Raw genomic sequence first — 15,267 nt, forward strand, 5'->3', positions numbered from 1 at the left:
GTCGGAATTTGCTGAGCAGAAAGTTCATAAAGAAACCACATTATTAGTGTGACTTAAGACAAGACACCCAGTTTCTCTTTACTTGCAGTATTAAAATCCCCCTAACATAATTTGTTTTCATGTTCAACTATAAGCCTGCACCAAGGAACTAGTTAATCATCCAAGTTCACCCCACCTGCTACCACTAATTGATTCAGTTTTCCATTACCTATTTTCTGTGAATGAAAGACAGCTGGTAAACAGTTGCTTCCTGCACAGTTGCTTCCTGCACACTTAGATGCTGTTCACTTTATGGTGAGAATATTTAGGTAAGCCCCCAACATAACTCAATGGCATTTTTAAAAATTAAATGGCACTGTAAATATCATTTTAATTGCTTTATGGTGAGAACTCACTTACCTGATGATCCTGAATCTTCCTGCCGACTACTCTAAATGTATTGTTGCCTGTATGATGATATATATGAACTCTGCTAAATCCAGTGGACCCACCAGCTGGCACCCACTTCTTATTGGCATCATCATAGACCATTACAGCAGCTCGTGCTTGGCAGATGCTCTGCTCACTGTTAAAACAAACAAATACAAATAGTTGGGATAGCACCATGATATTAAAGTACGTTTTGTAAAAATTATAAGTGCAGACCGAGAGGCTAATCAGGCTAATGTATTTCATGCATTTCCTGATCCACTGAGGTTGGTTGCTGTAAAAATTAGACATATTAGTTTGCACATGAACATTTTATTTTATCTAACAGCAGACTACAAAACTTCTAGTAGAAGACATGTTGGCTTGTTTACCCCACTTTTGACTACCCAAAATAATCTCCAAGCAGCTAACAACTGCTTTCCCTTTCTTTTCCTACAAGATTCCCTGTGAGGTAGGTGGGGCTGAGAGAGCTCTGACAAAACTGACCTGTGATAACAGCTCTAACTGAAGTGTGACTAGCCCAAGGTCACTTAACTGGCTGCATGTGGAGGAGTCTGGAATCAAACCCGGCTCTCCAGATTAGAAGCTGCCACTCTTAACCACTACACCAACCTGGTTCTCAAGAGGAAATACACACCACTCTTAACCCGTGCACCAAATTGGCTCTCATCAGCAAGTGAAAATACTTTTTGCAATACAATTTTAAAACCGGGGGGCGGGGGGAGAGAAGGGGAAACAACTGTGAACTTAATTGGTTTGGTTGCCTCTTCACATTAACCTAAAAAGGGCCACAATCGAGTATGAAGTTATTTGTGGAAAACTGGAGGCTAGTTCCCAGAACCTTCAAGAAATAAAAGCTGGTTATTGCTGGACAGAGAATTTTTTACATACAAAAAACCCACATCTACACAGCTGGTTAACAAATTTATAAATATTCATAATCCTTATCTATTGTTCCTCTTAATATTTGTGAAACAACCTGGGGGGGTGGAACGTTTCCTGGATGTCCAAGTTGGAATAGGGCCAATCAGGGTGCAGCCAACTTTGCCCTGATTGGCCCTGCCCCTGCAGCTCCTGCCCTTTGTCCCTGGACTCTAGCCTCTATACTCTCATATGCCTCAGTGCCTGGAACCAGCAACAGCAGAGGGCCATGGGCAAAGAGTGTTGGTTGAGAGACTGCTAACGAGGGCCCCTTGGCCTGCTAGGCTGGGCCTGCTAACAAGCAGGGCCTCCCGGCCTGCTGACTGCATGCTAACGAGCTCTGTCCCAGGCCTGCTAACCAGCTGACCAGGCCCACCAGCCTAAAGCCTGGTGGGGGAGGGCCCTTTCAAGGTCCGTTCTTAGGAACAGGCTTGAAACTAGTTTGTCATAATAAGTTCTCAATATAAGTCTGACCTTGAAAGTTAAATATTTTTACCCATGGATTTTCAGTTTTTACACAGAAGAAAAACCAGCACTTATACATTTAGGGCATCCATTAATCACTTTTGTTAAAGTACACAAAGCGGTATAAAAACAATACTTTAATTCAGTACATTGATATGAAATAGTTTTACCATCAATTATATCCAGTAATTCCTAGAAACTTCCAACGCAACACCGCATCCTATACTGTACTTTGTTTGACAGGGTTCTTCTGACTCTCTGAAAGCAAGGTGTGTGATGAATGTTAAGAGCATGGGAGATGCACTCCACCAAATTATTCTGCAAGCTTTTTTGCCAGATGCAACCAACTGTACTTACATTTGTACACTTAGATTCCTTTGGCAAGATCACTTATCAAAACTTTAACAAAATATGTCCTTTATTTTGACTGCATTAAGTCTGCTACAGATGTTATACATCTACAATCTCATTTCGTGACAAAATATATATTTACTGTTTCTTTTTGAGAGAGCATTTAAGAATAACGAAATTTCCTTATACAATTATCTTTAACAGTTTCAATGTTGTCAACACCATACTTAACCCAATAAAAGTGGTTATGCATATATTACCATATTTCTGAAAGATCTACCGATTCAAACTCCATCCTTCCCCCAACTCTAAAATATCTTAGAACAACTTCAACAAAACACAACCAAGAAATACTGCACTAAAATCTGATATTAAGAATGAAAAATTACAAATAATGTCAACAAAATTCAGCTTCAAAGAAAAACACAAGGACATTTGTCATGAGTGAGACAAGCTAGCTTGTGGTGTTTGATGCATATTTCCCAGCTGTTACTTGGTTAGCTCTTTTTTTAGATTCAACAATCCTTCCACTTCTAGATCAACAGAAATGTCCAGTGTACAATGCCCTTATTTAAGCAAGTGAAGGGTTAGGTCAGTCATTTGATGCCATCCATGAAGAATGGTGAAACACAAGCCATTTGTACATGCTTGATTTAGCCACAACCTCCTCTTCTCTTGTTCTAAAATGCATCCTTAGGATTAAACCAATCATATTTGTAGAAGAAAACAAAATCTCCTGCTGTGCTATTTTAAAAGCTTACATGAAGCACAAACAAACATGGGGATTCTAAAAGTAAGCAAATGCTAGTGTTGTATATACAAAAGTTTGAACATAAAGTACTCCCTTAGAAATGCTTCACAAAAGCAGAACATTGTCTAGAGTTTTAAACATTCTTACATTTGTGATTTAGAATGAAACTCTGCAAGAGTGCAGCTAAAAAAATTGAACAGTGTTGCTGAAAAAGAAAAAAGTCCCCATCTTATTACTCAGTCATAGTGTGTTAGCATTTCTGCTGAATGATATGACAGCAGTAAATTACGATGCTATTATCTTGGAAGTTGTAACTTTATAATGGAAAACATCTTACCAAACTGGTTTAGTACACAATATTAGACAGACTTCTACCAAATCACCAAGAACATCATCCTGCATCTAATGCTGAACCTGGACCTCAGGATGCTGACTGAAAAACCCATATGATGGGACCAGGTATAGAAGGGGAGGGAATATTGGTACAAACATTCAGATAAAAGGTGATGAGAATTGTTTTAAACTTTAAAGAAATTACTGTTAGGGGGAACCAAGATCTCATGTTATGTTATGAAGTCTCAACCACTATTTTGAGGGTTGTTTTACAGCCCCATAAATAGTCAAAACCAGCCAAAAGGCACTGCTGCTGGGTGGCAGCGGTGATGGAAGAAATAAGAGGAGGTAGTGGAAAGGACTGGAAAGTCACCATTGAGTTAGCCCAGCAGGCAATTACTGCAGATGTGCGTACTTCAAACCCAGGAAGCAAGTAGGCAGAGAGGCAGCAGGGAGGGAAGGGGGTGGTAATGGGCAGGGCAAGAGAGCTGCTACCACCAGGGAGCTCAGGGGGAGGGGAAGAAGTAGGAGGGAAAATAAAGGCAAAAGGGGGCAAAAAGGAAGAGAAAGGGCCACTGAGAGGCAAGAGAACACTTAGGGTAAAAGCAGGAGGCAGAAAAGGCTGTTGAGGGGGGCAGGAGAAGAGTGAGAAGGCAGAGGGGGACAAAAAGGTAAGGAAAGGGACAGCAGGGCCCAGGAAAAGCAACAAAGAAGGATGGATCCCTTTGCTTGTCAAATATAAATATAGCAGAGTTGATGATGTATTTATCACTTATGCTTGCCGCTAACACTGCTGTGAACACAGTCTGTGCTAGCTTCCTTAATCTGACTCAAATGCAAAAGGTTGGTTTCAACCAAGACAATTCTAGATTTTTTCTATTTATCTGACATTTAATATAATATTGTTCCAAATTGCACTAAAAGAAGCAAGGTATTTTAATGACCACAATTCTATTGTTGAATCATCATGATCCATTGTTAATCCTGATGACAAAAGCAGCTTACCCTGTCTATTTGTATATATAAAGTGAATGCAGTTAATCAATATTTCACTGCTTCCAAAATCACAAAACTCCAAACTGCTTTTATTGTTTTACTTTCTTTTTCATTTTCCAAATTCCAATTTACAATAATTGGTGGGGAGCTCTCAACATCCTACTGACCCAGCTGATCCTTCTGCAGTCCCTTTAAAGTTTAAAGGGATTGTGCAAGCCTGCCCGACAAACAGCTTTTTTCAAATCTACCCCCAAATCCCAAAATATATTTTTTCAGGATTTTAAAGGTATTTTTCAGGTATATTTTCGGCTCAAATAGATCCAAACGCACACTCCTAATGCAGTCTCTTTTTTGGTCGATGATAGAGCCAAGGAATAAAAAATCTTGCGCAACTTCCATTTATTCATTGTCAAACTTGAAGCTGCGTAATTCCCCAGTAGTTATTATATTTGTCTTCATTTTGCTTTGGAACTTTCTGTTCTAGCATTCATCGGTAGTCATTTTAAGCCTTCACTGCCAGTATCCTGTTTAACAGAATGTGAGTCCAAAAGCACCTTTAATTAATTTATTTATTTATCATACTTCTATACCGCCCTCCCCGGAGGCTCAGGGCGGTTTACAATATAACAAAGAACCTTACATAAAACAGTCTGTAAAACATATACATCAATAACCAACAATTGCAACCAAACACAACACAGTATAACAGTAAACAGTTGTGATACAAACAGGTCCAGGGCTTGTTGATGGGATTCTGAGGGGGGTGGTTTATTGATTGAATTCTGAGGGGGGTGGGGGGGAAGGGAAGCAGGGGCCCTTGGTCGCTGTAGATTACGTCTGGTCTCGGCCAAATGCCTGATGGAGGAGCTCCTTCTTGCAGGCCCTGCGGAACTGTTTAAGCTCCGTCAGGGCCCTGATCTCTTCTGGGAGCTCGTTCCACCAGGTAGGGGCCAGAACAGAGAATGCTCTGGCCCTGGTCTTTAGGGCCAGGGATCCTTAGCTGATTGGAGGCAGTAGAGCTCTTTTGGGGGCATAGGCGGGGAGGCGGTCCCTCAGGTACACTGGGCCCTGACTGCGTATGGCCTTGAAGGTAATTACCAGAACCTTTAGTCTGATCCGGAATTCAACTGGTAGCCATTGCAGCTGATGGAGAATAGGCCGGATATGGGACCTCCACAGTGTTGCCGTGAGGATCCTGGCTGCTGCATTTTGAACTAGTTGTAGTTTCCGGGTCAGGGCTAAGGGCAGGCCTGCGTAGAGCGAGTTACAAAAGTCTAGTCTAGAGGTGACTGTCGCATGGATCACTGTGGCTAGGTGTTCTGGGGCCAGGTAGGGCGCTAGTAGTTTGGCTTGGCGGAGATGGTAGAATGCCAGCCGCGCTACCTTTGTGATCTGGGCCTCCATTGTGAGGGAGGCGTCCAGAATCACGCCTAGGTTCCTGGCGGAATGAGCCGTGGAGAGCTGCACGCCATCCAGGGTAGGCAGGCGCGCTTCCTCGCAAGGGCCCTTCCTACCTAGCCACAGGACCTCCGTCTTTAAAGGATTGAGCTTCAGACGACTCTGCTTGAGCCATCTCGTCACTGCTTCCAGGCAGCTGGCTAATGCTTCTGGGGGAGAGTCAGGGCGGCCATCCATCAGGAGGAAGAGCTGGGTGTCATCTGCATATTGATGGCAACCCAGCCCGAACTTCCGTACCAGCTGTGCGAGAGGGCGCATGAAGATGTTGAATAGGATAGGAGAGAGGACCGCTCCTTGTGGGACTCCACAAGTAAGTTGCCGGCGGCCTGATGTTTTCTCTCCTATTGCAACCCTCTGTCCACGATCCTGGAGGAAGGAGATCAGCCACTGAAGGGCTGTCCCTTGTATTCCAGCATCGATGAGGCGGCGAGCTAGAAGCTCGTGATCGACTGTGTCGAACGCTGCTGAGAGGTCTAATAATATCAGCAGTGCCGACCCGCCTCGATCCAACTGGCGACGGAGGTCGTCCGTCAGGGCGACTAGCGCTGTCTCTACCCCATGGCCAGGCCGGAAGCCAGACTGGGATGGGTCTAGGACCGAAGCTTCTTCCAGGTATTCTGTCAGTTGGTTTGCGACTGCCCTTTCTATCATCTTGCCCAGAAACGCTAAGTGAGACACGGGCCTGTAGTTGTTAGGCTCTTGTGGGTTTAGAGATGTTTTTTTCAACAGTGGACGTACCACAGCCTCTTTCAAACCCTCCGGGAATTCTCCTGTTGTTAGAGATAGGTTGATTATCTCCCGGAGGGGGCCCATTATCTTTATGCCAGCTGTTTTCAAGAGCCAGGATGGACAAGGATCTAGTGGGCATGTAGTTGGTCTTGTTGTCGCTAGAATCCTGTCCACTTCGGTCAGCGTGAGTCGTCTGAAGTTACTCATAGTTTTCTCCAAAGACCGCCAAGGGGCCTCTAGTTCACTTTTTGTATCTAAGGTTGGGGCGGAGTGTCGAGATTTTGTCCGCAAAATGACTCGCAAATGCCTCACAGCTGATGTCCAATTGGCTACTGTTTTGTTGCCCTTCAATCAGGGCAGTGAGGGATCGAACTACCTTAAACAATTGAGCTGGGCGTGAGTCTGCAGATGCGATAGTAGCCGAGTAAAAATTGCGTTTTACTGACTTCACCGCCATCTCATAGGCTTTCATCTGCATTCTATAAGATGTTCTCGAGGCTTCGTCACGAGTCTTCCTCCAAACTCGCTCTAGCCGTCTCAGTTCCCGTTTCTTGTCGCGAAGCTCCTCGGTGTACCAGGGGGCTCGCTTGAGACGGGGCCGGAGAGGGCGTCGGGGAGCTATCTCATCAATGGCAGTCAGCAGTCTGTTATGCCAGTCACTGACCAGGCCATTGGGAGAAGTGCCGGGAGGCATTGGTTCCCGCAGAGCATTCCAGAATCCTATTGGATCCATAAGTCTCCGTGGGCGAGCTAAAATTTGCTCGGCGCCCAACTGAGGAGGTGGTGGGAGCCTTAGCCGAGCCTTTAGAGCATAGTGGTCTGACCATGGCACGGCTGTTGTTGTGACCAGATCCACATCCAAACCTGCGCCGAAAATAAGATCCAGGGTGTGACCTGCTTGATGGGTGGGGCCAACAACAAATTGCGAGAGCCCTAGTGTTGCCATGGTTGACACCAGGTCCTGCCCAATTCTAGAGGACGGTAGCTCAGCATGGACGTTAAAGTCCCCCAGAATTAATAGGCTGGAGAACTGTAGCATCCAGGCTGCCACCGCCTCTAGCAGGGCAGGCAGAGCATCTGGCGGTGCATTGGGCACGCGGTACACTAGCCAGATGGCCACGCTCTCGATTGATCCCCATCCGAGGCCAACACATTCAATGCCTGGAATTGATGGCGCAGGAAGGGCCCTGAAGGAGAAAGCCTCTCGGGTCAGGATTGCCACCCCTCCTCCCCGCCCCGCTGTCCGAGACTGGTGGAGGACAGAGAACCCGGCAGGGGCTAGATCTTTGAGGGCAACTGTTTCACCCTCCCTGGTCCAGGTTTCTGTCACGCACGCCAGGTCCGCTCTTTGCTCCGCAAAGTAGTTTTGCAGGGTAGAGGTTTTGTTGTTTATTGACCTGGCGTTGCACAGCACCAGTGTCAGAGGCGGGTTGTTTACCTTAGCCTCCACCCTAGTGTCGCGAGGGATGGGGCGGAGTCTGGAGGGGGCCTGAGTAAGGGTGGTTTTTGGGCCCCTTGGTTTGATGTATCTCCGCCATCCGCTGTCCCTGCCTTTTCCCCTTATTATTGGGATCCCTGACCCCATTGGGGCCCCTGCTTTTTCTTCTTCCTCAGTCTTTTTAAACTTTCTGAGCTCCATGGACACTGTTGGCTTTTGTTCTAGCTAGGGTTGTTGTTGAACCCCGGTTCTGTGCTCTTTTTTGTTCTAGTTGTATGTGTAATTTTTGTGTGTCTGTGGAAGGTTGGCCCTGATCGCTGTTATGGCATCTCACGGCTTCCCGGTTCCACTTGTGTGTAGTTATGTGTTGGGTGTAGGGTGTGTATTGTTACGTTTGTCTGGAGGGTGGTCCCGATCGCCTGTTGTGGCATCTCAGGGTTGCCAGTCCAGGGGCGTGTGGTGTGTATGTGATCTGTGTGTTATTTCATGTTGGGTTGGGGCTGATAGGTTTATGAGTCGGGTGGGGTTCAGTTGGGTTGTTAGGGTAGTTGATGGTTAGGGGTGAATTATTAGGTTGGTAGGTTTGGTTGATTGGCTTAATTCCTTCAGGCTGGGATTGGGTAAATCAATTGGTAGCGTTAATTGTTTGGGTGAGTTTGGGCTGAATCAGCTGATGGTATTTAATTATGTTGGGTTGGACCAACAAAGATTTATTCAAGACGTAAGCTTTTGTGTGCACGCACACTTCCTCAGACAATGAAACAGGGAACATAAAAGTACACATATAAGGAGAAGGGAAGTGGGAATAAACACGAAAGCTCATGCCTTTAATAAATGTTTTGTTGGTCTTAAAGGTGCTACTGGACTCAAATTTTGTTGTGCTACTTCACACCAACATGGCTACCCGCTTGAAAGTACTCTTTTTATTTACTCACTAGCTTCAAAGCCCATTCCTAAGAACGGGCCTTGAAAGGGTCCCCTCCCCTGGCCCCTTGCCAGGCAGCTTAAGGTGGCCTTGGGCGGCAGCTGGCAGCCAGATCAAGTGGGGTGGGTGGGGGCTGGGCAGGTCATTTGCAGGGCTGTGACAGAGCTCCTTAGCAGTCAGCTAGTCAGCTCCTTAGCATCCTTAAAGAGCCGTCAGCAGGCCAGGAGGCCCTCATCAGCAGGCCAAGAGGCCCTCCTTAGCTAGCCTCCTCCACAACCTTCTGCCCAGGGACCTTTCCCCTTACATGCTGCTGGCTCCAGGCACTGAGGCGTCTGAAAGCAAAGAGGCTAGAGTCCAGGGATGGAGGGTGGGAGCTGCAGGCGCATGGCCAATCAGGGCAAAGCTGGCTGCACACTGATTGACCCTATTCTAACTTGGACAGCTGGACACATCCCACCCCCTAGGCTGTTTCAGAAATATATTGAGGAACAACAATGGTTAAGGATAGTTAAAATCCCTAAGTACAGATCTATGAAGAAGAAGTTATTTTTGTTGAGATTGATTATAGAGAACTCCAACATATGTCAGCTATGTTATTCATTCCAAATGCACCTAGAAGCTGCTCTGAAGACACATGCTGTAAATGGAAGGAAGACACATCAAATCAATAGCCTTATGGCTTTTGCACTGTCAGTAATAAACCACAAGAAGCCTATTTAATTACTTTTCCAGGAAGTCAAAAAGGATAATTTAAGTTATCTTGAAGGACAGACTTTGACAGAATTAACTCATCATGACTAAGCACAACAGATTGGTATAACACTGAGAAACATCTGTGACTATCATCACCCTCCCCTCCATTATTGAGCCTGGGAAAGCTGATTCCTGAGTTTGGGTGACCCACATGGCGTGATATCTATGATCTGAAAATCCAAAATAACTTTTGAAGAATTGTATTGTTCAACTCCAGGGAATGGTAGAGGACAGGAAGGCCTGATCATTGTCCATGGGGTCGTGATGGGTCGGACACGACTTCGCACCTAACAACAACAACATTGTTCAACTATTATTTTCTCCCATGAACACAAACATCATTTTCTCCCATGAACACAGACATCATAGTAAAGCACTGGGACAAAATATACCTTGGCAACAAGAGATCCGGAAAATGGATGTCATATGCTTTACCTCAGGCCATGCCAAAGAAATATAAAACAGGTGGAAAATGATAAGTGCAGCCTAACTCATGCCAGGGCCTTAAAGAACTTTAAACGAATAACTTTTTCACAGTCTAGTTTAGCCCTACAAGACTGTGTTATGCACATCTATGTTCACACCATGCACTCCCCACTTTATCCATGAACATAATAGGATTTGAAAAACTAAAAACATTCAAGAAAATGAGCAACAGAAACTTTATAATTTCTTTCTACTATGGACAATAATCTGTTTTTCAAACGTTCATGTTTATTTCTAAAACATTACATACAAGAAACTATATGCCATTCAAGGAAAAGGTCTGCTTACTGTGCTTAAAATAAGCTGATGAAAATAGTTCTTCAAACCTGTTATATTAAAATGCTATCTTTCTAATACAGAAATCAGTAAATAGGAAGCTGAGATCTTCTAGACAAACTGAGCTATGTCTTCATCCTCACTGAAGGTATAGGATAAGTGATTTGCATTGAAGCAGTAGTTTCAGTTTACTTGCATTCAGCATCTTCTGCATATACGGATTCAAATTGTACTTTTGCTTCATCAAATGCACAGAAAGCTTTGAATGAGTGAACTGATGAGTCAGGAATGAATAACCCTGGCTCTTGCTTAGTAGAATGGAGGAGATAAGGGCCCTTATGGAGCTTATTCAGTTCTGCAGGGCCTGTAAAATGGAGCTCTTCTGCCAAGCTTATGGTTGAGGCCAGCAGAAAATACATCTATCTAAGACATCTAGTTGAGCCTCCCTCCCTCACTCATTCATGTTCATCGTCCCCCTCCCCTCTCCCTTAAAGAACCAGAATTGATACCAACGGGTTACTGATAACTAGTGATACTGCTGAAGTTTTTAATTATTATATATTTTATTGTTTTAATGTGATGAAACTGATGTTTATGGATTAAGTGTTCTACACTGCCCCAAGACGGCTAGTCTGAGGGGGCAGAATAAAAATTGATTAAGTAAATGAATAACCTGATAAGTCCTACAGATGTTTGTGGTATTTTGTCTGATCTGTGAGATGAATGCACTGTTACTAATCTTTCCCTAAGGGGAAATTCGGTAGAAAATGACATATATTAAGTACAAATTAAATAAAATTTTATTATCATTTATTCAAATCATGATTCTCAGCATCCCATAGGATCTGTTTAGCTTAACTGTTACTGTATTGGGCATTTTCCTCTCTTGAAATGAGAAACATGCCTACTGCTCTTAATAGCTTTCATTCTATTTTAGTTGATTCAAGTAAATAAGATTTGATATCAAAGTTCATACCCTTCATTTCAGCTTCTGCAGAAATCTACAACAATAAGTCATTATTCAATACATTAAAGAATCATAAAGGATATTGCAGATCAGAAGACTGACTATATTAGTTCAAGCAGTACAGTCCTTTAAGGAGACTGCACTAGTAAAATCTTAAGAATTTTCAACAGATTTCTAAAAGAAACGATTTGATCGATCTAGAAAATGGTAACAGAATAGAATCTTGATATTCAACAGAGATTTTTACTTGGTTCAGTAAAAAAAAAGTAAATCCATGGTTCTAGAACAGTCTGGTTGGGATTTTTAAAATTACTTTAGCAAAATGCCCTTAGTCACTTTAATTCCCCACTAATGAAACTGCATAAACTGAAGGTATGAGGCTGTGATAATTAATATTTGAGAACATGTGACAAACTTGGATTTAGTAACAAATGACATAAGTGAACATTTAACTGAAATATGCTACTTTCTCAAGACATTTAAAAGAACAAAAAATACTGGCTTTCCAACCAAAATTAGCACACAAAATTAAGCAAACTGCAAGATATTCCACCACAAAACCTAGCATTTTCACCTAAAGTTTTGTATAACTTTTAATATATAAGAACACCCAAAACAGAATTTAATATATAAGAATATCCCAAACAGAATCTTTCACATCCCAGCATAGGAAGCAATTATTCCGATACTATAAAATGTATCTGGAACTTTAAAGGCTTCTGATTTTTTTAGGAAGGCAGTACCTTTAAACTTTGTCACAAATAAAAACTATTGGCATGTACTTACATTGCTGTAGGCAGCTGCATAGTTATTTCCCTCTCTATGTCAACCATTCTTAAAATTCTCATGATTAACATATAACCATGCAACAGGTATTTCACACAAATTTCTCAAGAACTTCAAGAGCACAACTAGACTAGAAGCTTGAAAGCAATGCTCCAATTTCTAATTAAGTCATAGAGCAGTCTTGAAAGAATGCATCGGTTCCCTAAAATAAACATACAGCTGAAAGCTTAGCCTTATGCTATAATTCTGTCCTTCCAGAACCCATTCTAAAAATGTAGCAGACTAATAGCAAAACTCAGGCAGATTCAGTGAGGGGAACTTATACACAGCTTTGTACACTTTCAAATCTAACATGTTTCCTCCACAGGCAGGGTAATGAAGGCATAAATTCAGATTGCTGGTCTAGAAAGAAAAGGCTTTATGCTCATGCAGGCAAAATCCTAGAATAGCCTTGATAGATATTTTAAACTACTCTTTTGCTCTTTATTTGCCTTTCCAGGTAACCAATGCCCTTTCATAACTCAACCTGGATGCTAGCTACATATCTGCTTTGTCTAGGAAAACAATGTTTGAGTCTAGTGCCACCTGTAAGATCAACAAAGTGTTATTAGTTTTGTTTTGTTGGATTAAAAGAGTTAATGATGACTTGCTATTTTGCCAGTTTGGTGTAGTGGTTAGGAGTGCGGACTTCTAATCTGGCATGCCAGGTTCGATTCTGCACTCCCCCACATGCAACCAGCTGGGTGACCTTGGGCTCGCCACAGCACTGATAAAGCTGTTCTGACCGAGCAGTTATATCAGGGCTCTCTCAGCCTCACCCACCCCACAGGGTGTCTGTTGTGGGGAGAGGAATGGGAAGGAGATTGTAAGCCGCTTTGAGCCTCCTTCGGGTCGGGAAAAGCGGCATATAAGAACCAACTCTTCTTCTTCTTCTATTCCCCCCCCCAGAGACTCCTGTATCTGTTAAGATAAGAGAAACCTTATACTGCCTGTGATAAACTCCAAACTACATTATCTTAAAACCTCTCCAGATATGAACTACTGCTGGGACATCAAAGAACTTTTCAATACAGTGAAAGAGAAGCTCAGTTATTTAAGTACTACTGTGAGGGCCAGACAGACTTCCTCTTGAGTTGCAGTTGGAAAGTTGAGTTGCAGTTGTTAAGAAGTAGATATGAGCATATGAACATCTAATGGCACTCGGTTACGGCTCCCTCTCACCTCCCCTGTTCGGAGTTGCGTTGGAGGGAAAGGTAGACAAGTTGGTGAGAAGGGTAGACAAGTGGGAAGGGTAGACAAGTTATACCGCCATGTTGCATTTTTATGTCCTCTGTATTTTTATGTCTTGTATTTGTTTTAATGGAGTTTTATTGGGGGTTTTAGTGTCAATGACTAATACTGTAATCCACCACGAGCCAGTTTTAAGGAGTAGCAGGAAATAAACCAAAACAACAACAATTGCTTATTAAGTTTGCAGATGATACTAAACTGGGAGAGGTAGCAAACACAGCAGAAGACAGAATCGGGATAAAATGAATTTCAATAATAATGATAATGATAATAATGATAAGATCTTCATTTAGGTAGGAAAAGTTAAATTCATCATTATAGGATGAGGGAGAGCTGTCTTAGCAGTAGTATGTGCAAAAAAGATACAGCAGTCTTATTTATTGGATTTATATACTGCCATTCCCAGCAAGCTGGCTCATAGCAGTTCACAATCACATAACATACAATAGCCAATTCCATAAAACAATAACGATAACAGCAAAAACCTAAAAGCAATTCCCACAGTTAAAAATATAATGCCATAACTCTATAGACGGTGATTAAAAATAAATTAATTACATTAATTAAAACTCTTCTCCCTGCAGCAAACCACTGGAGTTGGTCTAGATATTGGGCCAGTTGTCAGTGTTGGAGATGGTATTAACAGGGGGTAGATCACCCAATGGCTCAAGGCATAGTCTAATACCGTGCCCAGGAGCCTTGGGGAAGGGAACCTGAGACCACAACCCAACTTCAACCAAATGCCTGGTGGAACAGCTCCTTCTTGAAGGCCTTGTGAAACTCAGAAGGATCCATCAGGGCCTGCAGCTCTTCAGAGCTCATGTGGTTAAAGCCAGGCACGCTTCCCAAGGCCCTGGAACCATCAGCAGATTCATACCCACACAGCGCAGTGCCCTACAGGGGAAATAAGAAGGTAAGCAGTCCCTCAGTTATGTAGGGCCTGAGCCACACATAGCCTTAAACGTCAAAACCATAACCGTGAACCTAATCTGGAAAATGCAGCTGCTTCAGCAAAAGCACTCCAAAGTGACTTAGTGAGGACCCACACAGCTGCAATCTGTACCAGCTGTAATTTCTAGGTCAAGGACAAGGGTAAGCCTGCAGAGAGTGAGTTACAAAAGTCTAACCTAAAAGAGACAGTTGCACGGATCACAGTGGCCAGGTGCTCCAGGGACAGGTAGGATGTTAGTAGCCATGCTTGGCACAGATGGAAAACTGCTGTCCAGGCTATCTTAGTGACCTGGGCCTCTACAGAGAGTGAGGCATCTAAGATCACTCCTAAATTCCTGGCTTGGGGTTCAGATAACAATGCAACCTATCCAGGCAGGGAAGACGTGCTTCCTGCTCCTGCCCCCTTCGACCCAGCCAGAGGACCTCCATTTTGGAGGGGTTGAGTTTCAGGAGACTCTTCCTGATCCATCCAGTCACTGCTTCCAAACAGCTGGTGAATGTTTCTGAGGGGGTGAATGTATCTGGCCATCCATCCATCAAGAGACAGAGCTGGGTGTCATCCACATACAGATGACACACTAACCCATAATTCCAGACCAACTAGGCAAGAGAGCACAGTAGATTTTAAACAGAGTACAGGAGAGTACCACCTCCTGTGGCATCCCCCACAGCAGTGCACAATGGTCTTAATAGACCATACACTTAACATGAGTTGACAGTGTGATTCGATGGCTAAAAAGGAAAATGGTATTTTAGGCTGTATCAAGAGAAGTATAGTGTCCAGATCACACAAGTTTATGGTACCCTTTTGCTTTGCTATGGTTAGACCTCACTTAGAATACTGAATTCAGTTTTGGGCACCACAATTGAAGAAGGATTTAGACAAACTGGAGTGCTTCCAGAGGAGGGAAACAAAAAATGATGGGGGGGGGGGTTAGAGACCAAGACATATGAGGAAAGGT

At 43.4% G+C, this 15,267-nt stretch overlaps 1 protein-coding gene across 3 annotated transcripts in view; it reads right to left on the reverse strand.

The window, feature by feature from the left end:
- ENAH (ENAH actin regulator) overlaps positions 1 to 15,267 on the reverse strand; it is a 137,961-nt gene that overhangs the window by 71,634 nt on the left and 51,060 nt on the right. For all 3 annotated transcript variants that reach the window (XM_077340721.1, XM_077340726.1, XM_077340727.1), the window contains exon 2: positions 400 to 565. In XM_077340721.1, the coding sequence (XP_077196836.1) occupies positions 400 to 565 (166 nt within the window). The remainder of the gene's footprint in view (positions 1 to 399; positions 566 to 15,267) is intronic.

This window comes from Paroedura picta, chromosome 1 (assembly GCF_049243985.1).
Source record: "Paroedura picta isolate Pp20150507F chromosome 1, Ppicta_v3.0, whole genome shotgun sequence".
NCBI lineage: Eukaryota > Metazoa > Chordata > Lepidosauria > Squamata > Gekkonidae > Paroedura > Paroedura picta.